This window comes from Zootoca vivipara, chromosome 6, assembly GCF_963506605.1.
Source record: "Zootoca vivipara chromosome 6, rZooViv1.1, whole genome shotgun sequence".
In the NCBI taxonomy this organism is placed as follows: Eukaryota; Metazoa; Chordata; class Lepidosauria; order Squamata; family Lacertidae; genus Zootoca; species Zootoca vivipara.
Genome location: NC_083281.1, coordinates 87,942,091 through 87,970,017, shown reverse-complemented (window position 1 = coordinate 87,970,017; position 27,927 = coordinate 87,942,091). Strand labels below are relative to the sequence as shown.

Here is a 27,927-nt window from a genome sequence, read left to right as displayed (position 1 = left end):
TTATGACTGGTAGCAATGGCTCAGCAGAGTTTCAGGCAGAGAAATCTTCCCCAGGGATACATTTCTGGAGACTGGACCTGGGATCTTCTGCATGCCAAGCAGGGGCTCTGCCCGCTGAGTTGTGGCCTTTTCCCAACCACGCCACGCTGCTCCAAACCAGGCACTGCACTCTGCCCTGCGGGGCGGGCATCATTAAGCAACATGCCAGTCCCTGCCCTTGCATGCCACAGCCCAGCTGGAGGGAGAGGCTTGTGTTCCTTCTGGCATGATTCACATATCCCGAGGGGGGGGGAGCAGGGATGTCCATCACTCACACTGGCAGAGAAACACACGGCACAACACAAGCAGGTGAGCACAAAGGGACCTGGAGGCCACCCCACCCCTCGAAAAGGACTGTGCAACAGGCAGGTGAAGAAGACAGCTCTGCTAGTCCATGCACAGCTCAGAGGTGTTTTCCCCCCACTAGGGACCCAGGATTGCTTGTTGCAACTTTACTGGAGGTGTGTTCAGGAGACGCAATAGGGAGGTTATTTAGCTGAACGTAAGAGTGTAAGACAAGCGTGCTGAATGGGGTTCTGCCCATCGAGTCCTGCATCCTGTCCCCCAAGTGGCCAAACAGATGCCAGGTAAGAGGAGAGAGACTTTGTGCTGGTCACCAGGCAATGGCTTTTGCCACCTGCCTCGGCCTGCCTCCTCTAGCAGCATTTCCCAGACCATGACTGGCAGCTGGGAAAAAGAGGAGTTCGGGTATATATTTTTAAAAAATAATTTTGTGTGTCTTTGTTTCTCAATTTGTATTGCGCTCTTTTATGCCCTGTGACTTGCCATTATTTTCTGTTGATTATAGTTTAGAAATTATCTATTGCAATTGCTAAGAGTGAATTTCTGCTTAATTATTATTTGCTGATATTTAATTTTACAGTGTGCTATTACAGTGCTATTACATGGACCCGGGTAGCGCTGTGGGTTAAACCACAGAGTCTAGGGCTTGCTGATCAGTCAGTGGTTCGAATCCCTGCAATGGGGTGAGCTCCCGTTGCTCGGTCCAAGCTCCTGCCCACCTAGCAGTTCAAAAGCACATCAAAGTGCAAGTAGATAAATAGGGACCGCTCCGGCGGGAAGGTAAACGGCATTTCCGTGCACTGCTCTGGTTCGCCAGAAGCAGCTTTGTCATGCTGGCCACATGACCCGGAAGCTGTCTGCAGACAAACGCCGGCTCCCTCGGCCTATAGAGCGAGATGAGCGCTGCAACTCCAGAGTCGGACACGACTGGACCTGATGGTCAGGGGCCCCTTTACCTTTATTACAGTGGTAGCTCGGTTCTCGAACATAATCCATTCCGGAAAAACGTTCCGAGTTCCAAAATGTTCGAAAACCGAGGCACAAAAAGGGCTATCTGCAAATTCAGTTGAGAAAATGGAAAAACACGCAGCGGAAGCCGTTCGACTTCCGAGGCGCGTTTGAAAACGGAAGCATTTACTTGCAGGTTTTCAGCATTTGGGTTCCGAAACGGGTCAATGGAGACGTTCGAGAACTGAGGTACCCCGGTATATTCTAATGGATTGTTGAATAAAATTTTCTTTGATACAAGTCATTTATTTTAAAGCTATGTTTTTATTATGACGTGTTTTGGATACTGGAGCAGGTTGTCAGAAGGTGGGCAATCTCTGTTGTTTCCTCAAGCTTGCAAACCGCCTTGCAAATGCTAATATAGAAAGGCAGTTTGCAAATTAAAAGGGGGATGAAATGAGATTATGAGCAAGAGAAGTGTGGTGCTCTCTCTGTGCTCCGAAACCTCCCTCTTACAATCTGCAAAGATCACACTGTCCAGACCTCACAGATGGTGAAACGTGAGCCCTGCAGCTGCAAGAACTATCTTGGATGTTTTCTTCCATACGGGATTCCAAGGAGCTGCTGCAGAGAGGAGCGGGGGGGGGGGATGGTTCCCGGGAGGAGGGTTATCATTAGGGATGGACAAATTCGTCCATTTCAACCCAGTTTCTCTTCTTTCCTATCTTCAATTCAGTTTCAGGATTTGATCTGATTTTAGATCTACTGCTTTTTTGTATTTTGACTGCTGCTACGACAACTGCTTTTTGTTTCTGATATTTGTTTTATGGTTCTCTTTAATTAAAAAAAAAAATCCCAAAAAAACCCAGTTTCTCCACATTTCCACAGCAATTTGCAATTTTGGGTGGCAGCAAGGGAGAAACAATGCTCATGAAAACTGATCAGCACTTTCGTGCAAACTTCTCTCGACAAACTTATTTTTGAATCCAGTTCCTGACCAGTGTACACCGTTCTGCAACAGATTTCCTCTAGTATAATGCATTCGGGGCATGTTATTTCGCTCTTATTTCACACACATTTTTGCACACACTTGCTTGTTTGGAAAACCGTGTCCTGAAATTTGCACAAGTGCCAGCTTGGAAGAAGGGCTATGTTTCGGTTTGTGTTTCATGAAGTGTGAATTTGAAGCGATTCCCCTTCTAATGTGAATTTCACCCCCAGCCACACAGACAGCCATCAGCCTAGACAATTGCCAACGCTGGCTGAGGATGCTGGGAATTGTAGTTCAACGACATCTGGGGCACCCAGGTTGACCCACCTCCCTCGGGACAGAAGCCTCCAGGTCCCATTGCACCCCTCGGATGCCACACTCACCTGGGGGCTCCATTGTAATGGGGGGAGGTGGGGTTTGGGCTGAAAGCAAATGGAGAGTTAATGTGAATGGGAACGGGGGGTGACGCCCATTTCCACAATAAACTCCACCCCATTCTAACCCACATATAGGTTCCAGTCTGGTTCACCTTCTCCCAAGCGGCGGAACTGGAATCCCAACGTGGAGGTGACGTAGGAGGCGATGGAGCCGCTCTCGATGACCGAGAATAGCACTTGGCGGATCTGGTCCTCATCCACGTTCTCCTCAGAGCCCACATCCAGCTCCACAAAGATGTAGCCGTCAATCTCCCTGGTGGGAAAGGAGGTGCATGGGCGCCAATTCACAGACCCATCATGTGGGGAAGGGGGTAAAACCTGCGTCCGGAGACAGGGTCCAATTCTCACCTCCCACCTAACTCTTCCTTTCCAGGGATTGTGCTGTTCAGATCCTAAAACAGTGTTTCCCAAACTTGGCTCTCGAGCTGCTTTTGGGTCTGATTTAGGGATGATGGGAGTTATAGTCCAAAATCCGCTGGAGACCCAAGTTTGGGAACCACTGTCCTAAAATATCTCCCCAATTTTTTGTAATTTTTCATTAAATTTTCTGTTTTACAATTTAGAATGCTCATTTAAGCATCCATAAAATATCTGTGACTTTCCTTCTTCTCTTTCCATGCTTCATTTTGCATATCATAAACCCCTGCGTATTTTACAAAAACTATACACCAGTCAGTATTCCATTTTTGCAACCATCAAAACTTATTTACAGTGTTGAATTTATCTTAATGCAGCCCACGTTTTCAGCTGTGCACAATTATTTCTCATATATTCAATAAACATTTTCCAATCTTATCTAAATGTGTGTTCTTCTTGTTCTCTTATTCTACAGTGGTGCCTCGCTAGACGAAATGAATTCGTTCCGTCTAGCGAGTCCCAGTTTCCCATAGGAATGCATTGAAACTTAATCAATGCGTTCCTATAGGCTCTGGGGGACTGGCAGCGCCATGTAACGGGGCTTCGGAGAAGGTTTCCGAAGCCCCATCCGATGCCAGCTGTGTGCAAGGCGGCGGGGGGAGAAGCTCTCTTCTCCCAGCCACCGCCTTGCCTGCCTCCCCCGACACGGAACGCAACTTCAGAGGTCTCCGAAGTTGCGCTCCGTGCCGGGGGTGCGGGGCGAGAGGCGGGGGTGGGGGCAGGGGAAGACCTCTCATATGCCTCCCCCGACACGGAAGTTGCGTTCCTCCGAAGTTGCGTTCCGTGTCGGGGGAGGCAGGCAAGAGGTCTTCCCCCGCCGCCACCTCTAGCCCCACACCCCCAGCACGGAGCGCAACTTCGGAGACATCCGAAGTTGCGTTCCGTGTCGGGGGAGGCAGGCGAGAGGCGGCGGCGGGGGACGGAGCTGAATCGCAGCGGCCGCTGCTTGCCCCCGCCTGTCTTCCCCGAGCCAAGGGGAAGACAGGCAGGGGCAGCCGCCGCACCGCCGCGTTTCAGCTCCGTCCCCCCTGGCAAAGGAAGATTAGCCGTCAGCTTCCCGCACTGACAGCTGATCTTCCTTTGCCGCTTTCTATGGCCACGCTTCGTAAGACGAAGCGGCGATCATAGAAAATCTTGTCGTCTTACGAATGCCTCGCACAACGCAAAACTCTTTCGTCTAGCGAGTTTTTCGTTGTGCGAGGCATTCGTAAAGCGAGGCACCACTGTATATGTTAAGTCTGCAAGCTGTGTGTAGTCCATCTGTTTAGGTTGCCATTCTTCTTTAGTTGGGACCTCGCTCGTTTTCCATTTTGGGGCTAACAAAACAAGGGCCGCAGTAGTGACATACATAAACAACCTTTTTGACATCTGGGAATTTCAGTCTGAATGTATCCCCCCCCCAAAAAAAGGACTCTGGTTTTTTGGGGGAAAGTACTTTAAAACAATGCAATGCAAGCTCCTTAAAAGAAAACAGCAAAGGCGGGGGTTAAATCCTGCCTCCGTGGCACCCTGGACATGGAAACCAACCCCTGGACTCACTTGATGAAGACCACGCTAACCATTTGCTGTCCAGGGATCTTGTAGTATTCAGACTCCAGCTGCGGAGAGAAAATTGCATCAGCCTCATTGTCACAGTGGCCGGAGTGGGCTACTTCAGAGTAACGACGCTACGCAGCTCTGCATTTTATTCTTTTATTGGTGCTGCGTATTTACAGTGCTGAAGTCATTGCTATTTACACGGAGTGATGTGGTCAGTCGGTTCCAGAACCTCCGAATGGCTTTTGGCGCGTCTTTCTCCAACACAAAAGCTTTGGCAGACCCATCCTCTTTCCCCTCCTCTTTCTGCGTAATTCCGGAGTTGGGGGGATGGGTCTCCCCCCCTTATTCGCCCCTTCCTGTCCCACCTGGGACCCTGGCTCCTCTACCTTGCCTGAGCCTCGGACACGACTTCCTGCTTCCCCATTGGAATCGGAACTCTCTCTGCTTTCCCCTGTGCTCGGGGATGGGCTTGAACTCAGGAGGGGAGGGACGTCGCGATATCCCCTGTCCCTCACATCCACCCCCCTCCCAAGCTCTCCTTCACCCCTCCCCAGGTCCCCCCCAGGTGTCGGTGACGACTGGAAGCCTAAGAACTCAGTGCTTTCCGAGCCCGTTGGTGTGAACACCTCCCCCCAGTCCTGCGAGCCCCCCCCTTCCGCCTGGGAGGACGGGAATCCCAAAAAGTCCGTGGCGTCAGAGCTGGTAGGGGTAAAAATGTTCTGCCAATCTGCTCCTTCCTCTGACTGGGTGGATCTCGGTGACACCCATACCTCATCCTCTGGTTCCTCAAACTCCGCTTCCCAGCGCCATGGTGAACTGCTCTCCCGTGCTTCCTCCCCCTCCCCCTCCCCCTCCCTTTCCATGTGCCAGGGCTTGGGTCTATGGGGAAAGAGGGCGTGAAATTCTTCTACCAGGAATTCCTCCTGTATCTGAGTGGCTGGGACCCATTCATTCTGGGACGGTGGAGCATCCTCCCATGCCATGAGGTACTCCAGGCCCCCCACCCCCCTCCTTGAGTCCAGGATGGCCGTGGCCTCATTGAGTTGCTCCCTGCCTTCTCTCTCCCCCCCTCCCTCAGGGGTTTGTTCGCTGCCTCGGAGCCTGCTGCTTTCCCTGTACGGCGACAGCAGCGATCTATGAAACACTGGGTGCACCCTCATGTCCTCTGGCAGTGCCAGCCTGTATGCCACCGGGTTGACCTGTTGCGTGACCGTGAAGGGGCCCAACCTTCTGGGCGCCAGCTTTTTGCACCTCCCTCTGATGGGAAGGCCCTCCGAGGACAACCAAACTTTGTCCCCCACCCTAATGACCTCCCCCGGTCGCCTGTGGCGATCTGCCCCCTTCTTGTACGCTTCCTTGGCTCTCTCCAAGTGTTCTCTAAGCTGCTGGTGCACCGTCTCCAGTTCCTCTGCCCAATCCTCAGCCTGTGGGCCCTCCTCCTCCTCCTCCCCCTCCCTCTCTGGGAAAGATCTGAGGTCGCGCCCGTAATTGGCCTTAAAGGGCGACACCCCTGTGGAGACGTGCACCGCATTGTTGTAGGCAAATTCTGCCAGTGGCAGGCGATCCACCCAGTCCGTTTGCCGCTGGCTGACGTAGCATCTCAGGTACTGCTGCAGAATGGCGTTGACCCTCTCCGCCTGTCCATTGATCTGCGGGTGTCTAGCCGTCAACAAGCTGACCTCCACCTGCAGGAGGTTCATGAGCCGCCGCCAGAACCTGGAAACAAATTGGCGGCCACGATCCGAAATAACCCTTAAAGGTAATCCATGCAGTCTGAATACGTGATCCACAAACAGTTTGGCTGTCTCCTCTGCAGAGACCGCCCTGGCACACGGTATAAAGTGGCACATTTTGGACATGAGGTCCACCACCACCAACACTGCGGTCTTGCCCCTGGAAGAAGGCAGATCTGTGATGAAGTCCATGGACACCACTTCCCACGGCCTGTGTGGCGTGGCTAAGGGCTCCAGCAATCCCGGTGGCGCTGCTCTGACCACCTTTGCCCGCTGGCAGGTGTCACAGCCCCGTACGTAGTCTCTAACATCTTCCCGCACCCCTGGCCACCAGAAGTGTCTCATGACTAGGTGAGCGGTTTTGTCCCTCCCAAAATGACCCGCCGTTGGGTTGTCGTGCATCTGCTTGAGGACCGTACGTCTAAGCTGGGTGGTGGGCAGGTACAGTGCACCCTTGTAGAAAAGCAGCCCCCTGCGTTCTGCAAAGTCTTTTGCCTGCTCCCCCCCCCTCTCATCCGCTGCCGTCAGTGCTGTGAGTTCCGCCTCGCTCACCACTGCTGCTCCGCAGGACCATGCTGACGGGGGGGAAATGTGTCTGGGTGCCGGTGGCGCCTCCTCCTCCATGTACTCTGGCTTGCGGGAGAGGGCATCCGCCCTGACATTCTGCTCCCCCGGGATGTAGTGTATGGAGAAGTTGAAGTTCGAGAAGAACTCTGCCCACCGTATCTGCCGCTGGTTGAGCACCCTGGCAGTTCTCCAGAACTCCAGGTTCTTGTGGTCTGTGCACACCTGGATGGGGTGCTTGGCACCCACCAGGAAGTGTCTCCAGTGCTGGAACGCAGCGTGGATCGCAAGAAGTTCCCGATCAAACACCGTGTAGTTTCGCTCTGGCTGGGTCAACTTCCTGGAGAAGAAGGCACAGGGTCTCCACTCCCTGTTGGCGTCCAGTTGCAACAAAATGGCGCCCACAGCTTTATCAGAAGCATCTGTCTCCACGCGTAGGGGCGCGTCCTGAACCACGTGGAACAGGTTCTGGTCTGAGGCGAACACCCTCTTGAGGCTTTCGAACGCTGCTTGCGCCTCTGGTGTCCACCTGAACTTCTGCTTGCCTCTCAGGCAGTCAGTGATGGGAGCCGTAACGCGAGAGAAGTTCTTGATGAACTTCCTGTAGAAGTTGGCGAAGCCTAGTAGGCGTTGGGCATCTTTGCGCGTCCTGGGGCTGTGCCAGTCCAGGATGGCCTGCACCTTGTCCTTGTCCATCGCCAGCCCCTTGTCTGACAGCTTGTAGCCCAGGAAGTCCACCTCCTTGGTGTGAAACTTGCACTTCTCCAGCTTCACATACAGGTGGTTCTCCTTCAGGCGCTGCAACACCTCCCTGACATCTTTCACATGCTGCACTGGGTCATCGGAATAGATAAGGATGTCATCCAGGAAGACCAAGCATTTCCTGAAGAGGAGGGACCCCAGGACGTGGTGCATGAAGGCCTGGAAGCATGCTGAGCCCCCTTGCAACCCGAAGGGCATCACCAGATATTCAAAAGAGCCCAGAGGCGTGAACATCGTGGTTTTCCATTCATCGCCCTCCCGGATCCTGATCAAGTTGTACGCCCCTCTTAGGTCTAGCTTGGTGAAAATCTTGCCCCTGCGTGCCGCTGTCAACAGATCGTCCACTCTGGGCATGGGGAAAGCCACTGGCTCTGTCACTGAATTCAGCCGTCTAAAATCCACCACAAGACGGCGCTGTTGCGTGTCCTTCTTGTCCACCCAGAAGACTGGGCTGCCCCCTGCTGCCTTGCTTTCTCTGATGAACCCCCGCTTGAGGTTCTTGTCGATGAAAGCGCGCAGATCCTCCAGTTCCTGGTCTGACATGGCGTACAGCTTGGCTGGGGGTATAGTTGCCCCTGGCACCAGGTTGATCTGGCAGTCAAAAGGCCTGTGTGGGGGTAGGTGGTCGGACTCCGCTTCGCTGAAGACCTCCTGCAGGTCCCAGTACGGCTTGGGTATCGCTTCACCCCCTTTGACGTGCATGGTGGCCACCGTGGCTATCGGAGGCCCCTCCCCTGGTTGGTGCTGCATGCAATGTTCCAGGCAAAAGTCCGATCCAAAAGTGATGCATCTCTGGTGCCAACTGATGGAGGGGTCGTGGCGCGCCAGCCAGCTCATGCCCAAGACGATGGGGGGGTCTGAGATGGTGGTGACGTTGAATGCCAGTGTCTCTGAGTGCCTTCCCACCGTCATTTTCATGGGGGGGGGGGTTTGATGAGTGATGGCCCCTCCCAGCAGCTCTCTGCCGTCAATGGTCGCCACGTGCAGAGGAAAATCCAGCTGCAGAAGCTGGATCTGGTGCTCTTCTGCAAAGTTTCTCGAGAAGAAGTTCGCTGACGCCCCACTGTCAATTAGGGCGAGGACCGTCAGGGGATAGCCATTTGGGAGCGTGAGCGTCACTTCTAGAACCACTCCTGCTCTGGGAGGGGTGGGCTGGCTCTGCTCCTCTCTGTGCGGGTGGGTGGGCTGGGGCTGTTGTCTGCTGACTGTGCCTGGCTGCTGCCCCTTGTCTCCTGCAGCCAGGCTTTCCCGTTTCCCTGCTGTGGTGCTGCGTCAGTGGGGGAGGGCACAACCGTTCCCGCCTTTCCTTGCCACTCCCTGCGATGTGGGCAGTCTCTGACGAGATGCTGGGGGGAGTTGCAGAGAAAGCAATTCCCACCCCTTCCCTCCTTGCGTCTTGGCGCCGCTGGGGTTTGAAAAGCCCGCGCGCGCGCGCTATCAATCTGCATGGGTTCCTGGTCCTGGCTGGCCCCAGGCATGGCTTGAAAGGGTTGTTGGGGGAGTGGCTTCTCCTGCGACCGTGGGAACCAAGCCCGCTTTGCGCGCGTTGCTTGCTTGTCGCTCCACCGGGATTCCTGTCTCACCCCCACCGCCAGAGCCGCTTTGCTCAGCTGATCCATATTACTGGGCTTTGGACCTCTCGAGAGCTCATCCTTCACCCCCTCATGCAACCCCAAGTAGAACGCCGCTTGCATTGGGGGTGACTCCAGTTCCCACCCCAATCTGTGCACCAGCATGGTGAATTTCGCCCAATACGCGCGAACTGTCATATTTCCTTGGCGTAAATTATGAAGTTCCTCCTTAGTCTGGTCCATATGACTATCGGACGAATACATCGTTTTCAAACCTTCCAGAAATAGTTTGACATTCTTCATGCAAGGATTCTTTGTTGCGATTAACGGTCTTAGCCACTCCCTGGCTGCCCCGGTAAGGTGCTCCACAATAAACGCTACCCTGTGCTCATCATCAGGGAACTCATCGTGGTGCAGCTCAAGAGCATACACAATCTCAGTCTCAAAGCCCTGATATTCCCTCGGGTCTCCGTTGAACTTGCTTACTAGGGTCCCGGCTCTCCTTCCTGGCAGCACTTGGACTTGGGGTGCCCCTCCCGCCTTGTTTTTCTCTGCATCCAGCTTGTTTTGGAGGTCTACCGCCACCGCCCTTAATTCCTGCTCTCTTTCCTGTAGCGCTCTCACCTGTTCTGCAAGTTGTAGCCGGTCGTCCTGGACCTTCTTAGTCTCTTCTTTAGCTGCCTTCAATTCCCCCTGCGCCTGCAGCGACAGCTGCTGCAGTTCTTGCTGGGCTTGCTCCGCAATCTGCCGCCATCTCTCCGCCTCTGACACGCTCATCCCGGCAACTCCAAAGTAGCCCAAAAAAGGATTCGGAGGTTGCTGTCACAGTGGCCGGAGTGGGCTACTTCAGAGTAACGACGCTACGCAGCTCTGCATTTTATTCTTTTATTGGTGCTGCGTATTTACAGTGCTGAAGTCATTGCTATTTACACGGAGTGATGTGGTCAGTCGGTTCCAGAACCTCCGAATGGCTTTTGGCGCGTCTTTCTCCAACACAAAAGCTTTGGCAGACCCATCCTCTTTCCCCTCCTCTTTCTGCGTAATTCCGGAGTTGGGGGGATGGGTCTCCCCCCCTTATTCGCCCCTTCCTGTCCCACCTGGGACCCTGGCTCCTCTACCTTGCCTGAGCCTCGGACACGACTTCCTGCTTCCCCATTGGAATCGGAACTCTCTCTGCTTTCCCCTGTGCTCGGGGATGGGCTTGAACTCAGGAGGGGAGGGACTTCGCGATATCCCCTGTCCCTCACACTCATAGAATTGCAGAGTTGGAAGGGGCCCAAATGGTCACTTAGTCCAATCCCCTGAAATGCAGGAATAACTGCCAGGGTAGAACCTGGCCTCTTGGCTACCAGCCTCTGCAGAATTCAAGGTGCTTGTTTCTCTGACCTTTCGGGGGAAGAAGGAAGAGGGCCAATACTGCTCCACCTGGTACTGAGATGGTCCCCCAGACCCGCTAGCTCATCGCAAGGCTGTTGTGGCTAATTTTAAAATTTACTCATTTACTTATCTGCTAAATTTCTTACCCACCTTTAAAACACACACACAAAACCCCAATTTAAATTACAATTTTGTTAAACGATGCATTGAAAGCTATGCAAAGCTGTCTGCTTGTCCCCAAACACACATTTTCACAGCCTGCAACAGGAGATCTGGGGAGAACAGAGGCATGTTTCTTAGCGGAGTGCGTTTAATCACCATGGAGCCACTGCAGAAAAGGCCCCGCTCCTGACACATTATAATCTTAACTCCAGGGAGGGTGGAACAGGGATACCCTAGCAGATGTTAAAACACCAAGTTCACAGGAATATTATGGGAGGAGTTGCTTATTTTGATCCAAATGCATAGGGATATAAAAATCAGAGGAGGATAAGACTGTCCAAAGGGTCGTGATCTCTGTCCCCTGGGGACAGCTCTTTTGTGGAAACGTGATAGAATCAGGCCTCACCGTGTCCACCACTGCTTTGGAAACATCCTGGAACTCCTCTGAGTTGACATCATCCAGGCGGGAGCTGTAGTCGATGGACTTTGTGAAATTCACCAGGGCCCGGAAATAAACTAGAGAGGAGATATGATGGAGAGGAGATAGTTAGGAGATTGTTGGTCCCATTCGTGACTTAATACAGAAGAATTCCTTCTCTTGTTCACCCCTGCCTAAACACTCATGACCACAGATACTAATGAGAATTCTCGTGTAGGTCGAAATTTGCCTATCTGCAAGGATGCTCTCAGGTAGCATCGGAGACAGTGAGGCCCAATGATGGAGGTAGAGAGGGGCAGAGAAGGCAAGTGATGGCCTAGTTCACAGAGACTCTCTCAAGGCAAATCTTTAAAAATGTAGTATAAATGGGAAACACTGGCCTGCAAGCGCTCCAATTGGAGAACAGCCTTTACCAAAGGTGTCATGGGCTTTGAAGACACTCGGACTCAGGACGAAAGGGATAAACGTGCGAAGAGGAAGGCACGCTTGGCAAACCTTCACCGTGATCCAACTCCCGCCTGGAAACCTATGTTCCCACTGTGGAAGGACGTGTGGATCCAGAATTGGCCTCCACAGTCACTCATGGACTCACTGTTAAAACCGTGTTTATGGAAGACAATCTTACTCGGCTTCGAGGGATCGAAGAGGAGGAGGAGGAAGAAGAAGAAGAAGAAGAAGAAGAAGAAGAAGAAGAAGAAGAAGAAGAAGAAGAAGAAGAAGAAGAAGAAGAAGAAGAAGAAGAAGAAGAAGAAGAAGTTCACAGAGGGGGAACCTCTGGCTTTCAGGCATTGTCGGGACACCAGCTCCCATTAGCCAACATGGCCAACAGTAAGAGACAATTTGAGTCCAGGAACATCTGGAGGGCCACACATGTTCCCTGCTCTGCACCAGAGGAAGGCAGTGGGGTAATGGAGGCAAGTGAGGGCCTAGTTGCCGGAACCGCGGAAAGAACATGTCGCCGACTTCCTGCAAAATGGAAGCTACTGGAGACTCGAGTGCGAAGGATTTCAAAGCCCTGACTGTAGCTCAAGGGAACTCTTGCCAGAGAATGTGTGTGTGTCAAATGAAAGGACCCAAATATGCCACCCCACCCAGGCGATAGCTTTCATGAGACATGCCTCCCTGCTCCCACACTGGCATGCAAGGCCTCAGCAGACCCCTCCTTCCATGAGTGGGAAGTCCCCCCTCCCCGCCTGACGGGGAGGGGAAGAGAGACAAAAAGGCCCTGGATATCAGCCTCCCCACCCCCAGATTTCACACAGGCTGTCTGCCAGGAGCATTGGCTAGCGGCAGCTCCCAGACGCAGCTGCGAGGCGGGACAAGTGATGGAAGGGTGTGTGACAGCAACATTTTTGGTGCTCCAGGTGCCTCTGCAGCGAGAGCCGCGTGGCTTAAATTCGCGACCTTACAATAATGGGCTTTTACGATATTGCTATAGGATTTTCTTCTACATTTGCCATTTACAGGTGTGAATGCCTGGGGAATTTTGAAGGTGTGGCTTATTTGTGGGTGTGGCTTATATCCGGGCCAATACGGTATTACTTCCCTTGGCCTGGACACTAGACTTCTGTGGATGCAGCCCAGAATTGCATTAGCCCTCCGTCTCCCAACTCCCAGGGCAGGAACCCAAGGCAGGGATGCCAGGGTGCCTCTACCCTCCTCCAATGCAGCCTGGGCAAACAGGGGTACCCGTTGTCCGACCCACACAAAGGCCCCATTCAGATGCCCCATGTGCCACTGTGCCCCCATGACCTGGCAAGAGCTGCCCGCTATTCCCTGCCTGCAGTCACCCCCAAAGAATGTGCCATGCCCCTGGATTCAAACAGCCCTTTCTAATGCCCTAACAGTATTTTTTTTCTCAAGGGGGATGAATGTTTGGGTGGAGGTAATGGTAAGGGGTGGGGACCCAGGTGGCGCTGTGGTTAAAACCACTGAGCCTAGGGCTTGCCGATCAGAAGGTCGGCGGTTTGAATCCCTGTGACGGGGTGAGCTCCCGTTGCTCAGTCCCAGCTCCTGCCAACCTAGCAGTTTGAAAGCACCTCAAAATGCAAGTAGATAAATAGGAACCGCTACAGCGGGAAGGTAAACGGCGTTTCCATGTGCTGCTCTGGTTTGCCAGAAGTGGCTTTGTCATGCTGGCCACATGACCTGGAAGCTGTACGCTGGCTCCCTCGGCCAATAACGCGAGATGAGCGTGCAACCCCAGAGTCGGTCACGACTGGACCTAATGGTCAGGGGTCCCTTTACCTTTACCGGTAAGGGGCGGTTTTCTCTCAACCCCCCCCCCCCAAGGCTTGTCTTACTCTCTTCCTTGCCACAGCCACATGCAAATCCTTCATGCCAGGCTCTGCAACATTGTGTGTGGGGGGTGACCCAGATTGTGCCTCAGGGGTTAGTATCACCCCGAGGATTAATCCAGCCCCTTGAAGCTCTTTATTTATTTTTTAGTGCTGGAAACTCGGCTCTGGAAGGTGGGAGCAAAACAGCAGAGAAAAGTGCGTCCTCTGAGCGTGCACAGAGTGTTGTTCCCTCTCTGCTGGGGCACAACCGTTGTCGGGGAATAGGCAGGCAGCTTTTATCGCTTTTTGTTTCCGGGCATTCATATCCCACTGTTCTCCCCCTTCTGCAATTAATCCCCACAACAGCCCTGTGAGGTAGGTCAGGTTGAGAGGCAGGGACACTAGCCCCCAAGGTCACACTCAGTTAACTTCCTGGCCGAGTGGAGGGATTTGAACCCAAGTCCGATGCTGTAACCACTATGCAACACTGGCTCTCAGAGACAAAGAAGCATTTTGGGGGGTTGCAGCCCCCTCTGAACAGGGCAAGGGATGGGGCCCAGGAGCAATGTCAAGGCTGAATCTGCCACAGCCCCATTCATTTGGGGACGAGGCCTGGGAGATGTGGGCTAGGGAGGAGAAGCCATCTTGGCCCCAACTCCTGGAAAGGAGGTACAAAAGGAGGTACAAGCAGACCTATAGGAGGTGGGGTGGGGAAGCAGGCCCATTCCAAACAAAGGAAGAAGGATTTTAAAGGGAAAGGCTATCAAGGGTTACTAGCCACAGCAGCCATTGACTGCCTCCACAATCAGAAGCAGCAATACTTCGGAATGCCTGTTTCTGGGAATCACAAGGATTCCAGCTTCTTTCGCACCCAGGTCCTGCTTGCGGGCTTCCCGCAATGGGCATCTGGTTGGCCACTGTGAGAGCAGAACTCTGTGGCCCGATCCAGATGGCTCTTAGCTACGCTTCTAAGCTTTACTTGCAGTAGCAACCAGCTACACTCAACCGATGGAGCCTCCAGGTGCAGGCAAAGTCTACCTCCAAAATCCCTGTGAATCGACAAGCGAGGAGGGTGCTGCTACTGCACCCTGGGGGCTGCTCCCCGTTGGAGCGTCTGTTTGGCCACGGTGAGAACAGGACACTTGGGCCAGATGAGCTTTTTTGGCCTGATCCGGCCACCAGACTCTTAAAGAGAGGGAAGAGGCCTGGCAAAAGCAGCAGGGTGGGGGGTGGCAGAGCAGAGGAACAGAGAAAAACCCAGGCAAATATCCAGGCAGAATTATCCGCCTGCACCCTGTAGAGGCCTGGCCAGGCTTGGCAACTGTCACCCCCACCCCACCCCCACCCTGGCCCTGCAGTTGTTCCAGTCGCGTAAAAATCAGCCCCAAGTCTTTGATTCCTTTTAAGGAGCCCTGCGCTCCGTGGCTCGCCTCTCGCTCCCTGGGGCGGTGAGCTGGAAAATCACTTTGAGTCGCAAAAGGAGAACAATAAAAGAGAGAGAGAGAGAGGTCTGTGGGCTTCTTCCTGTTGGCTGAGTCAGTTTGGCTGGCCAAACCTCCCCTCCCCTCATTGCAAGAGTCCAGGGGTAGAGCTTGCCCATGGGATCATCACAGGGCACTCCTTAAACGCCCACCCGAAAATTCCCGGGCACCCATCTTGTTCTCGGGTGGAATCACGGGAAGCTGTCTTCTTCTACAGAGTCCACCTAGCTCAATAATGTTGCCTCTGACGGGCAGCAGCTCTGCAGGGAGATTTCCAGCACCGCCTGGCGATGCCGCCCTGAGCTGATCCTGCAAAGCAGGCGCTCTAACCACTGAGCAACCATTGCCCTCGCTCCACGAAAGCCCTCTCCCTTCCTCCGCGCCAGACATTTTCCAGCATGCCGCTAATTATTCCATGCCCCCACCACCAAAAAAACAGCTTTCTTCTGACCATAACAATGGCTTGGGGGGGCAGAGTGGAGGACCCCCAACTCAGCCCCCCCCCCTTGACAGCGTAGCCTCTGGCTTTCTTCACATGCAGGCTGCTATGCCCCATGTTTGGTGGTGTTATAAGAATTCTAAGGTCCCAAATATAAAATAAATGCTCATAAATGTACAAGGCAAACACATACATAAGTATATAAACCACGTGTCTGAAATAGTACAGGAGAACAATCCTAAAGCCATTATGACTCTCCCAAACCATTTTGACTCTTCCAAATTGACCTCAAATATTTCTCTTCAAGGAGGAAATGGAAAAAGCCTTCCCATTGTCTTTTTGGTTGCAAATGCTGTCTTAAGGGCGTATTTGTGTCTGAATAGGGTGAGCCTGTGACCTAAATTCAGGAATTAAGGTATTTACCATCACAAACGAATGGCCAGACTGCCCAGGTAAAGCAACCAGTGACCATTATCAGGTATCCTAGCAGACAGGATTTCTGCTGTAGACAGCCTCCTCCTGTGATGTATGTGTGATGGTTTTGGGGGGATGGTCTTGAGCTACAGGGTGGGCAATTTCAAAATCCTCTAGAAGGGCTTGCACACCAATGTTCTGGGTTCCTCCTCCCTGTTGCAACAGTTGAATAAAGATCAGGCTTACGAGCTGCTTTGCTTCTCAATATTCTCTGGTTGGCCTCTGTTCTTTTCTCCTACCGATAGGGAACCCACTTAAGGACTCTATATGGGCTCTTGGATACCCCATTAGGGAAAAGGAGCAGGTGTTTTCTATAACAGTGGGTCAGGGACCAGCCACTTACTGAGCAGAGAGTCGTCCTCGGGGGTCTCTGCACCGGTCATGCTTGCAGGGGGAGGGAGCCCGACAGGAGGAGGAGATGGAAGGTCTGCAGAGAAGAGAAAAGAAGAGGAGAGGAGAGGAGAGGAGAGACCAGTTTTGGTATTGAAAATTCTAGTACCCAACTAAGAGTAACAGAAAAGGACACAGAAATTTGGAAGGAAGGATGGAGAGGTTTGGTTATTGAGACAGTTGAGGAAGGAATAATAGAATCATAGAACTGTAGAGTTGGACGGGACCCTGAGGATTCTTATAAGAATGTATAAATCTCAAATATATAAATTATATGTTCATAAATTTACAAGGCAAACACATACCTAAGTATATAAACCACATGTCTGAAATAGTACAGGAGAACCAACCTGAAGTCATTTTGATGCTCCCAAATTGTCCTCATATTTCTCTGCAAGGAGGAAGGAAGTGCGAAAGCCTCTCCCTTGCCTTTTACGGTACTTACCTGTCTTAAAGGCATATTTCTATGTGAATAGGGTGAGCCTGTGACCAGGATTCAGGAATTAAAAGTATTTACCATCACAAACGAAAGGCCAGGCTGCTCAGGTAAAGCAATCAGTGACCATTAACAGATATCCTGGCAAGCAGGATTTCTGCTAGAGACAGCCTCTTGTGATGTATTTCTGCTGCAGACCACCCCCTTCTGTGGTGTATGTATGATGTTTTTGGGGGGAGGTCTTGAGCTACAGGGTGGGCAATTTCAAAAGTCTATATAAGGGCTTGCGCACCATTGTTCTGGGTGCCTCCTCCCTCCTGCATGTGGTGAGTGAGGACCCTGTTGCAACAGTTGAATAAAGAGCAGGCTTACTAGCTGCTTTGCTTCTCAATATTCTCTGGTTGGCCTCTGTTATTTTCCCCTACCAAAAGGGAACCCACTTAAGGGCTCTTGGCTACCCCAAAAGGGAAAAGGAGCAGGTTTTTTCCCTTATAACAGGCTCATCTAGTCCAACCCCTTGAAATTCTGAAATATGCAGCTGTTCCAGATGTGGACTGATCCTGCAAGCTTGGCATTATCAGCACCACGCTCTAAACCAGGGTTTCCCAAGTTTGGGTCTCCCAAGTTTTGGACTACAATTCCCATCATCCCTGACCACTGGTCCTGCTAGCTAGGCATGATGGGAACTGTAGTCCAAAACAGCTGGAGATCCAGGCTTGGGAAACCCTGCTCTAAACAACTGAGGGAAGTAGGAAGGGCAGGAAAGTTTGGCTATTGAGATTGCTGAATGGCCAAACATCAATAGGAGGGAAGGAAGCCGACATACCAGGCAAGAAGTGGGGCCAAGAAGAAAGGACCAAGCATGGGCACACTGACAGCTATGCTCCCCAACAACAGCCCTCACCTCAATGTCCTCCCAGGCACACCCCTCATAACCCCCTCCTTGCAACTCGCCTGCCTCCCCCCACCCATCTGAAGCGCCTCCATTGCCCCATCTGTTCTGCCAGGAGAGCTGTGGTCCTCCACACCACAGAGGATGACCTCCAAACCATCCTAAATATCTTGGCAGAAGCTTACGAAAAGCTTGGCCTATCACTCAACATCCAAAAAACCAAAGTGCTGCACCAACAAGTACAAAATAACCCCTCTGCAGTGCCACAAATCCAACTCAATGGTGTAGCGCTGGAAAATGTTGATCACTTCTCCTACCTAAGCAGTTATCTTTCCACAAGGGCCAACGTTGATGCCGAAATCCAACATCGCCTGAGCTCTGCGAGTGTGTCTTTCTTCCGACTGAAGTGCAGAGTGTTTGAGGACCGGGATATTCGCAGGGAAACCAAAATGCTTGTTTACAAAGCTATTGTACTACCAACCTTACTATATGCTTGTGAAACATGGACTACTAATAAACGTCATCTCCAACTCCTCAAAAGATTCCATCAACGGTGTCTTCGAAATTTTTTACACATCACTTGGTAAGACTGGCGAACTAATATCAGTGTACTGGAAGAAGCAAAGATCACCAGTGTTGAAGCAATGATTCTTCAACATCAACTTCGTAGGACTGGTCATGTTGTGCGGATGCCTGATTATCGTCTTCCAAAGCAACTACTCTATTCCGAACTTAAAAATGGAAAGCGTAATACTGCTCTGGCTATCCAGCTACCCCAACGGCAAACCCATGAGGATTTCACCCCAATGGCACCCTCCTCTCCTGTGGCTTCCGGCACTGCTGCCATCAACTGTACCAAAGGTGTCATGGGCTTTGAAGACACTCGAACTCAGGACGCAAGGGAGGAAGAGGAAGACACTCTTGGCAAATCCTCCCCGTGATCAACTCCCACCCGGAAACCAATGTCCCCACTGTGGAAGGACGTGTGGATCCAGAATTGGCTTCCACAGTCACTTATGGACTCATTGTTAAAACCGTGTTTATGGAAGGCAATCTTAATCGGCTACGAGTGATCGGCGAAGAAGAAAAAGAAGATGCTCTCCGCGTCCCCCACTCCCAAAATGGGTGATGACATCAGAAACAGTTGCACCCCCACCTTCCCAAAGCCAACCAGACCAGAGGAGTTTATAATTGCAGGAGAAGCATAAGCATGCACATCATTTTGAATTTCCTCTGAATTCTGATGCAGGTTTGCAAATCTGTGGGTGTGTCTGAGGGCTGTGTGGGGAAGGGTGCGTGAAACTGAGCATGGGCGTGTGTGCAGAGGTTTGTGCTTCCAACGCCCCACCCCCACCCCACCCACCGGATGTATCCCCCTGCCTTCAACCCCACCCAAATCTTAGCAACCCTCTTGGCTCCCAGAAAGGGGGCCGTAGCCCAAAACTTCCAAGGGACTCGCCCCACCAGGTCCTGCCTCTCCTTGGAATGCCTTGCGGGGAGCAGAGATGGTCTGGGGATTTCCCCCAACCAAGATGTCAAAAGGAGCGGAGCGGCTTGTTATAAGAATTTTGAGGTCATATATATATATATAATAATTGTTCATAAAACATGTACATGAATGTACAGAAACATGTCTGAAGCAGCACAGGAAAACAGGCCTGACTGACACCATTTTGACTCTCTCTGACCAGGTGTTCCTCTGCAAGGAAGAAGGGGGGTGGGGGGAACCTTCTCATTGTCTCAGGAATTAAAGTGATAATCCCTGGCATCCTGATACCTGACTGCCAGACAAAAGGGTGTGATTAACTTGGCTGGGAAACAGGGAAATGTAAATATCTCTCAATTTTGTTGATTAGGTTCTGGGGGCAGGGGGCAGGGTCCAGGGTGCTCAGATTACTGCCACCAGACCTCCCCTTTCATGATGTACCTATGATGAATCTAGGGAGGGGGGGTCTTGGGCTACACCCCTTCTGTGACATATGGATGATGCTTCTGGGGGGTGGGCTGAAACCAATTTCAAATCTCTTTTTAAGGGCAAGACATCTTTGTTTGGGGTTCCTTCCTTGTTCTCCTGTGTGAGAGGAAGGACCCTGTTGCAACAGCAAAAATAAAAGTGCCTTGCTTCGCACGTCCTGGTTTGGTCTCTGTTATTTGGTGGGCAGGAGACGCTTAAACTTTGTCTGCTTGCCAGGATACCTGGACTCTTCCTGGGTCAAGGATCCACTTAATTCTAGGGCCGTGTAGCTCTGCAAAATTTTTACAACAGTTTGGCGACCACTTCGGGGACCCAGTTTTGCCTTGAGCTCCGGGTTCACTGAGGAAGGGGAGCCCAGCGCGCCCTTGCCTCTTTTGCAGGGGGGTAAACCAACCTCAGGACCCGAGGCACTTGGTAGTAATTGAGAGTCCAAGCGGGACCCCCAGGACGAAGCAACGTTTAAAGGGACAAGGCTGTTTTTTTTTTAGGAACCAGTTGGAAGCTGGAGACAACGGGATTCGACTGAAAGGATCGGTCGTGAGTATTAAAAGGGGACACCTTGGGTGAGCTAAGAACCACAGCAACTAAAAATCTATTTCTCCACTTGGACTATCCTTTTCTACTCTCCTCTTTGGACCTTAGTTGCAGCAAGGCTGCCAGGCACAGTTACAGAGTAGAACTGAGGTCCCGGGCAACAGTCTTTACGTTAAACGCAGAGCTTAGAAAGACTGTCCCAGCTCCCTTCTGCCAAACTGAGCAGAAGTCTGAGCAAACTGTCGCTTTTCTACCAATCTGGGAATCTGGCTATCCCAGCTCTGTTTCCTATTCCTCTGCTCTTAATCTTCGGGTGAAGCCGCCCCTAGACACCCCCGATCCCCACCGGGAAGTGACGGGGTTGTTCTAGATCGCAAGGTCACCCGTTCTTTTCAAAAAACCTTCCTTCCAAGGCTAACCACCCGGCATTGCGTGGGCAAGCGTCCAGGGCAGGTAGTCTTTCTATTAGATTGTAAGAGCCAGGAAGTTGCTGTGGAACCCTCAGGCAATTGATGACCAGTGGGAGGGTTCCAATAGGGTTTTAGCTGCACCAGGCCGCCTAGTAGTTAGTGCACGCGAACGGCAGGCAGGAACACCACTAGGACGTGGGGGTGAGTCATAGACTCGGGAAGTTAAGAGTGTCCAGGAACAGGGTCGGGGACCCAGAACTGCAGTATAAAAAGACAGAAGTAAAATGGGTGCAACCCACTCTAAGGAATTCCTTTCCCAGACTCCCAACCGAGGCAAAGCACAACTGAGGCTTTGCTCCGGTAAGGACTTTGAGGATGAAAGTCCACTCCAATTCGTTCTCTTAAATTGGCATGAAATCCCCGGGGCGGACAAGCTTGAAGGGAACCAATTGCAAAAACTTTGTAAGAAAAAAACATAGGGTCCGATTTACTATGGACCACCCAGATGAGGGGAAATGGCTACCAGGAGGTTCCTTTAACATACAGTGAATCTCCGCTTTAAAATTAACCCTGGTGAACTCTGAATGGGAAAAGTTTTGTGAGGAATCCTGCAAAGTATGTTATGGTATAAAATTATATATGTTTGCATGTTACATGTTGTCTGTGTTGTCTGTTACGTGTATGTGCGTCTGTTCCTTGTGTCTGCTATAGATAGTTGTTTCCTTTAAAGTAAATGAGAGATATAATCCAGGTTTAGGAAATTAGGGGTTTGTGTTTAAAATTTGGCCATGACACCCACAGACTGCCTTTTTTAAAGCATGCATAGTTTAAAATAATATAAAAATTAAGGCAAGCTTGCTTAAATAATCTTATGTAAGGGCTTGATCAACCCAAAAACATGGCAAATATTTAAAAGAGTGGAGGTAGTGTGTAAAGGTTTGTTTTAAAGAGGCTGTAGAAGGCCATTGTTTCCTCTCCAAAAGTAAAAAGAGGGGGCAGGATGAAGGAAAATAACGAGCTGTAAGTTTAAAAATGCTTGCTCAATGCTTTGAAAATATTTTAAACTTGAAAATGTTCATAAACTCCAGCTATAAGTGGATAAGAGATGTACTCAAGGTTTAGAATGTTATGGGGTGTGTTTAAATTGGCTACAACATCCATAGACTGCCTTCTTAAGTGTGCATAGTTAAAACTGCCAACTTGTTTAAATTTCTAGTATAGAAACAATGTTGAACCGATCAATCTTAAACATTATAAATATGAGAATGAGGTGTGCAAATGTTTGTTATTGAGAGAGGCTCCAAAGGGGAGTCTTTCTCCAAGTGACTAGATGAATATTGACTAAAGGAAAATTGAACAGCTATTCCAATAAAGGTGATTTGTTTGTCAAAGGTAGAGCTTCCATAGCCAGGAATTGTCTATCTGAGTCTAGTTTTAACTTCAATTGTGTTGGACAGAAGGGTTATTGTTGGGCTCCTAATATCAGTCTCTTAAGAAAAAAACAACTCATCTGCTCAAGGGTTCTGTATAAAGTTGGTATTTTCATTCAAATCTTGTGAATCCTGTATCTTAGAGGGTTAGACTAAATGACCTCAGGGTCCCTTCTAACCCCCATTTTAGAGCTATGTGAAAGGCAATGTGTCTGATGTGGTGATGGGTTGAAATTCAGCCCAGCTCTGCTTTCTGGCAAGGAAAGATTATTGGTTTTCAGAGTTGGAACAAGAGTGTAATTGTTTTTTTTTATGGAGTGATTATATAAGTTTTTATCACGTTGTCTATTAAGGTTTAAAGTTTAAGCACATATGAAAGTCTTGAACATTTCCCAATCTTTATCCAATCTTAAGGTTTGCTAAAGGCTTCTATATAACGTTGGTACTTTTAATCTTCCCCTTCCTTATTTTTCCCTTAGTACACACATGTGCTTCCGTGATAGGGCATAGCCTGTGTTTCCTTCCCAGTCAGGCGTCTGTACTCAAATGTATGTGTATCCTAAGGGCAGTGATAGTGTTGAGATCCCCATATTTCAGAAGGGGGGGACTAGATTACTCAAGATCCCTTCCAACCCTTTCCAAACTTAGAAAAAGGAGGGAGAGAAAATGTGTTTGTAAGCACTGAAAAGTGAGTTTAAACCCTGGTGGTATAGTGAAATGGCCTGAATTCAGTCAAGCATTACTCTTTGGTGGAGAAGGATGGAAAGATAGATTTTTAAAGTTTGGCATGAAGAGTTTGAGGTGCCATTCAGAAAGAGGTAGAGATGGTATATCATGCATTGAAAATGAATGTCTGGTGTTATTTTTTCCACCATATTGTCAGCTATTTTTTTTAACTGCAAAACTCCAGCCAACAGTTCAAGTAAATAAAGGGCCAGAAAATTTTGTCTGGAATTGGTAAGGCTGAAAATCAATGAGAATGCAAAGGATTTTATGAATTCTGGCTCTATGGCCATATTACCCATAGATAAAGGGGCAGAGAATTTAGTCTGCCATGGCTGTAATAAATTAATTAAAAACAAACAAACGAAAACATTTGCAATTACGAATTCACCCCGAACCCTGTAGATAAAGGGGGCAAATCAAGATTTATTTTGCCTGGGGTATGAGGTGTTTATTTGGTGACTTCATTAGGACTTTAATCTGACCCAACTTTTATTGCAGCTTCCAAGTTAGTTTAAGGTTTATAAGCCTGCTTCTTAAGCAGCAAGAAACAAGAAACAATGTATCAAATTGTATTAGGACTCCAAACAAGGAAAAAGAATTTAAACTGGCTCTGAAAAAAAAAACACTGCTATGTTTCTATCTTTTGTTTGAAATCTAACCCTACTTTAAAATCTACTCTTTCCCCTTCCCTTCCTTTATTCAGATGGTAATGTTGTCAAGAGGTACAGCACTTTAAAAAAAAAAGGGTATAATAGACTGCCGAATCATGAACTCTGTACATGCACAGAGGCTATGTCAGCTTGAAGAGGAAAATAGAGGAGAAAAAGGAGGTTTAAACTAAGGGGCGAAAAGGTTATAATCTGCTCATGAAATATTATTCAAATTTCTTAATGTAAAGCTTTGAACCACTGAGGGAAAACAACCTCATGTATGTTACTGGTCCATCAAAGTTAAATGGTTGCCAAGTTTCAAAATCTTAACATGCCAGATTCTTTCCACAGGTATAAATAGCAGAGTACTACTATAAGTCTGTCTCTTGAGTAGTTTATAAATTAATTAAGAGGTTCAAGGTTATGCTTTGCACATGAAACTTAAATTTAAATTTCTTTATGTAAAAATAAATAAATAGATAAAGAACCATTGAGAACCATCAACTGTTTAGAAGCTGCCAATTCCAGTTCAACATGCAAAACTCTGTACATTTTAGGAACATTTCCTGACTGATTTTCACATGAAATAATTTTCCCTTTCCAGCAGGATACTGAGATTCAGTGTGCAGAGAAATTCTTTCAGAACCTTAATGCAAAATTATCTCCCAATGGGGGGGGGGACGCCACCTAAACAAGCCCCCTCCACACTTGGAAATTCATAGAAAATTGCTGTCTACCAGTTGACAGACTATGCAAACAAAAGGCTCCATTTCTTTCCTAGCAGGTACTCAGGATGGATACTTATCTCTCATTTGCATTTCACCCCGAAGCATTACCCTATGTTAATATAACCCTCCCTTTTCTAATGTAGCAATGATTGAGTGTTTTGCCAATTTTTTTCTTCCACAGCACAAAAAAAAAAAAGAAAGAAAAAGTGAGGAGTGAGGAGATACAAACAGTAATTTCATTTCTCTTTGGCGCTTCTCTTTAGCTTATAAATAATCTGCTTCCATTTATTAAATCAGTTTTTCCATTATGTCTATGAAATTATTCTAACAATAACCAGGTATTGTTTTGTGACTGTATTTTGTCAGGTAGTCTTGCCTGAGTATTTCTTATTATGATGAATTTCAAAGCTTTTTCCGTTATTTTACCATTTTTCCATCTTAATTGGATATTTCACCTTCAGATCTTTAAGGTTCCTCTCCAATTTATAATGTCTTTGTATTATTTAATGATAATTCTTTTTTTAAAAAAAATCTGATATCTTTGTGTCAAGTCCAATTTCATTTGAAAAATTGTTGTGTGAGTGGTAATCTAAATTTTATTTTATTTTTGTATCTTTTTTTTGGTATTTCTACTTTTTCTTTCTGTACATACAAATGTAGCATCTAACTCATTCTTTCCTGTAAATAATAATAATAATAATAATATTAATCCCTTTCAAACAAGATACGTGAACCTCAAAGAGAATTCAGAACCACATAAGGAAAATGTTAATAACTTATCGATTGTGTCCTAATTAACAAAATTTTTGTCCTTTGTTTCCTCCACAGCCAAACTAGGTGAAGTAAATTAAACTGACTGAGCAGACAATAACAGCAGTAATTAAATATGAATGATAATAATAATATTTAGATGAATAAAATGCTTAACTATGATCTTATATTCTTTGCAGCTTCCCAAGAAGAAATTTCTAGAATATTCTCCCCTTTCTTGACTTTATCATTATTATACTATTTATTATTATTATTTTTTAACTAATTATATCTTCAGACCCCAACCCCCTGCAGGCCTATTTTCAAAAGGATGTTTTACAGGAAACCAAATTGACATTTTATCTCTTTGATCACAACCTAAGAAGGAGGACCTAGAAAGCTATAACGTTTCAGCAAGGTTTAGAAGTGCTGGCATAGAAGTACTGTTAACTTCCTCCCAGTGACTCGAAGGCAGACAAGAAAACCCCCTTGTTGGAGATACATGCAAAAGCAGCAAGAATTATCTCAAGTTCACCTGATTGCCTCAAGATATACAAGTGGCGTATAATTAATAATTTGAAGGTTTTGTGCATTATGTGTTATATAGGAACACTGAAATGTGTCAAATGACTTTGGGACAAAGGGGGAAAGTGAATTGCAAGGACATTCTCTCTCCTTGACCTCAAGACTCTGTGCCCTAGGATTTAAAAGCAGCCGGAATTGTCTCAAGATCATGATGGCCTCAAGACATACAACTGATATATGATTATGTTTTATGTTGTGTGATATTCGACAGAAACATTGAACTATGTCTGACAGTATGTTATTTCCACAAGGAGGGGGGGTGAACCAATTTTGTGTTTAATTGTTTTTTTATGTTTAATGTATAGTGTCCCAATGATTTTTTTTGTATTATTGTATGCCTTTTAAAGGATCAGGATATTGCATAGTCCAGTATTTAGATTAGATCAACTTATGACCACGTTTTCTTGTCCCACCTGGCACTCTGCAGTGTGCCAGCCTTCTTACACAATTTTAGATTGTTTTAAATCATTTTACCAAGAATAAGCCCCAAGATCCATGAAACACCAGATAAATGAAGGTATTTATGTCTTGATTTAACAGGAATGATCCCTTTTAGAGTTAAATTTGACTAATTTGGACATGTTTTATGGGGCTGTATAAATTCTAATTGGGTCAGTTCTAATTGGGCAAGTGTATCCAAGGTGCAAGTAGCTTTCTTCCTTTAAGAGCAACTGGGCAACTCCCTACAGTGCAAGGCCAGAGCCTATAATAAAGGCCCATAGGAAGCCCAAGGCAAAGGCATCTCTCTCATGACATGTCCAAACCTGTGGCAGCTATGGGGGGTGCCAGGCGACATGGTCAATATGAAAGCCCTAAGGGGATTCACCAGGGATTGTTGCTGTTGTGCCACAATGGAGGTGTGCAACCAGAGGAGAGCTAGCTTTTGACACCTGAAGAACACACAAAAGGGTAAACAAACAAACTGCACTTTCCAGTCAATATTGGTGGACCATCCTGTTAAATGAAATACGTAGACCATTTTTGAGAAATGCTTCTCCCAAAGTACTAAAACAACACATCTGGTTATTCTTTTGTGGGGCAACAATTTTTAAGAAAAATTATAGCCCCAAATGGGGGATATTGTTATAAGAATTTTGAGGTCATATATATATATATAATAATTGTTCATAAAACATGTACATGAATGTACAGAAACATGTCTGAAGCAGCACAGGAAAACAGGCCTGACTGACACCATTTTGACTCTCTCTGACCAGGTGTTCCTCTGCAAGGAAGAAGGGGGGTGGGGGGAACCTTCTCATTGTCTCAGGAATTAAAGTGATAATCCCTGGCATCCTGATACCTGACTGCCAGACAAAAGGGTGTGATTAACTTGGCTGGGAAACAGGGAAATGTAAATATCTCTCAATTTTGTTGATTAGGTTCTGGGGGCAGGGGGCAGGGTCCAGGGTGCTCAGATTACTGCCACCAGACCTCCCCTTTCATGATGTACCTATGATGAATCTAGGGAGGGGGGGTCTTGGGCTACACCCCTTCTGTGACATATGGATGATGCTTCTGGGGGGTGGGCTGAAACCAATTTCAAATCTCTTTTTAAGGGCAAGACATCTTTGTTTGGGGTTCCTTCCTTGTTCTCCTGTGTGAGAGGAAGGACCCTGTTGCAACAGCAAAAATAAAAGTGCCTTGCTTCGCACGTCCTGGTTTGGTCTCTGTTATTTGGTGGGCAGGAGACGCTTAAACTTTGTCTGCTTGCCAGGATACCTGGACTCTTCCTGGGTCAAGGATCCACTTAATTCTAGGGCCGTGTAGCTCTGCAAAATTTTTACAACAGGCTTAAAATATGTTTAAAAAAGGCATGCATGTGCACAGACCCAAATTTTGCAGCAGGCCCAGGCAGCAGAGAAGAGACTGCACCCAACATAAACTTTACACACCCACCCCGCTTTTGCAAGCAGGGATCTAGACCTCTCTCTCCCCCCTCGGCTTTTTAAAAGTAATTTGTTTTCTCTTCTAAAAGCTTTGCTTACGGGATGAAAAGCACAAATACTGTACGCACGCAACAGCCGCTGTCTTGTTTGCAAGGGGGCCCCTTGTCTTGCACGCAAAACATCCTAGCTCCAAGGAAGCTCTTGCAGCAAGTGGCGTAGCTGGTGTACCAGGGAGGGTTGCCACCAATGCTAGCCCTACTCAGAGTAGACCCACTGAAGCTAATGAGCATGCATGACTTGGGTTCGTTCGTTTCAGTGGGTCTGCTTCGAGGAGAACGTGACTGGATGAGCCCCAACAAATTTAAAGCACATTCCCCCCCCCCGGGAAATGTAGTTTGGCCCCCACCAAGAGAACTACAGCTCCCAGCACCCACAAGAAACTAAAATTCCCAGCACCCACAAGAAACTACAATTCCCAGATTTCTTCTTTGGGTGGGTGTGCTTTAAATCCACGATGCGTATGTAGCCTGTGTTTGTTTTCCCCTCTGAAAGTCATTCCAAATGCACACCTTTATAT

At 48.6% G+C, this 27,927-nt stretch overlaps 1 protein-coding gene across 15 annotated transcripts in view; it reads right to left on the bottom strand.

Moving 5' to 3' along the window:
• HSPG2 (heparan sulfate proteoglycan 2) overlaps nucleotides 1–27,927 on the bottom strand; it is a 202,675-nt gene that overhangs the window by 126,538 nt on the left and 48,210 nt on the right. For 10 of the 15 annotated variants that reach the window (XM_060276274.1, XM_060276279.1, XM_060276277.1 and 7 more), the window contains exons 4-8: nucleotides 16,299–16,382; nucleotides 11,250–11,359; nucleotides 4,675–4,733; nucleotides 2,811–2,971; nucleotides 2,665–2,703 (exon numbers count right to left, since the gene is read on the bottom strand). In XM_060276274.1, the coding sequence (XP_060132257.1) occupies nucleotides 2,665–2,703; nucleotides 2,811–2,971; nucleotides 4,675–4,733; nucleotides 11,250–11,359; nucleotides 16,299–16,382 (453 nt within the window). The remainder of the gene's footprint in view (nucleotides 1–2,664; nucleotides 2,704–2,810; nucleotides 2,972–4,674; nucleotides 4,734–11,249; nucleotides 11,360–16,298; nucleotides 16,383–27,927) is intronic. The other 5 variants (XM_060276278.1, XM_060276286.1, XM_060276288.1 and 2 more) reach the window with 2 other exon arrangements.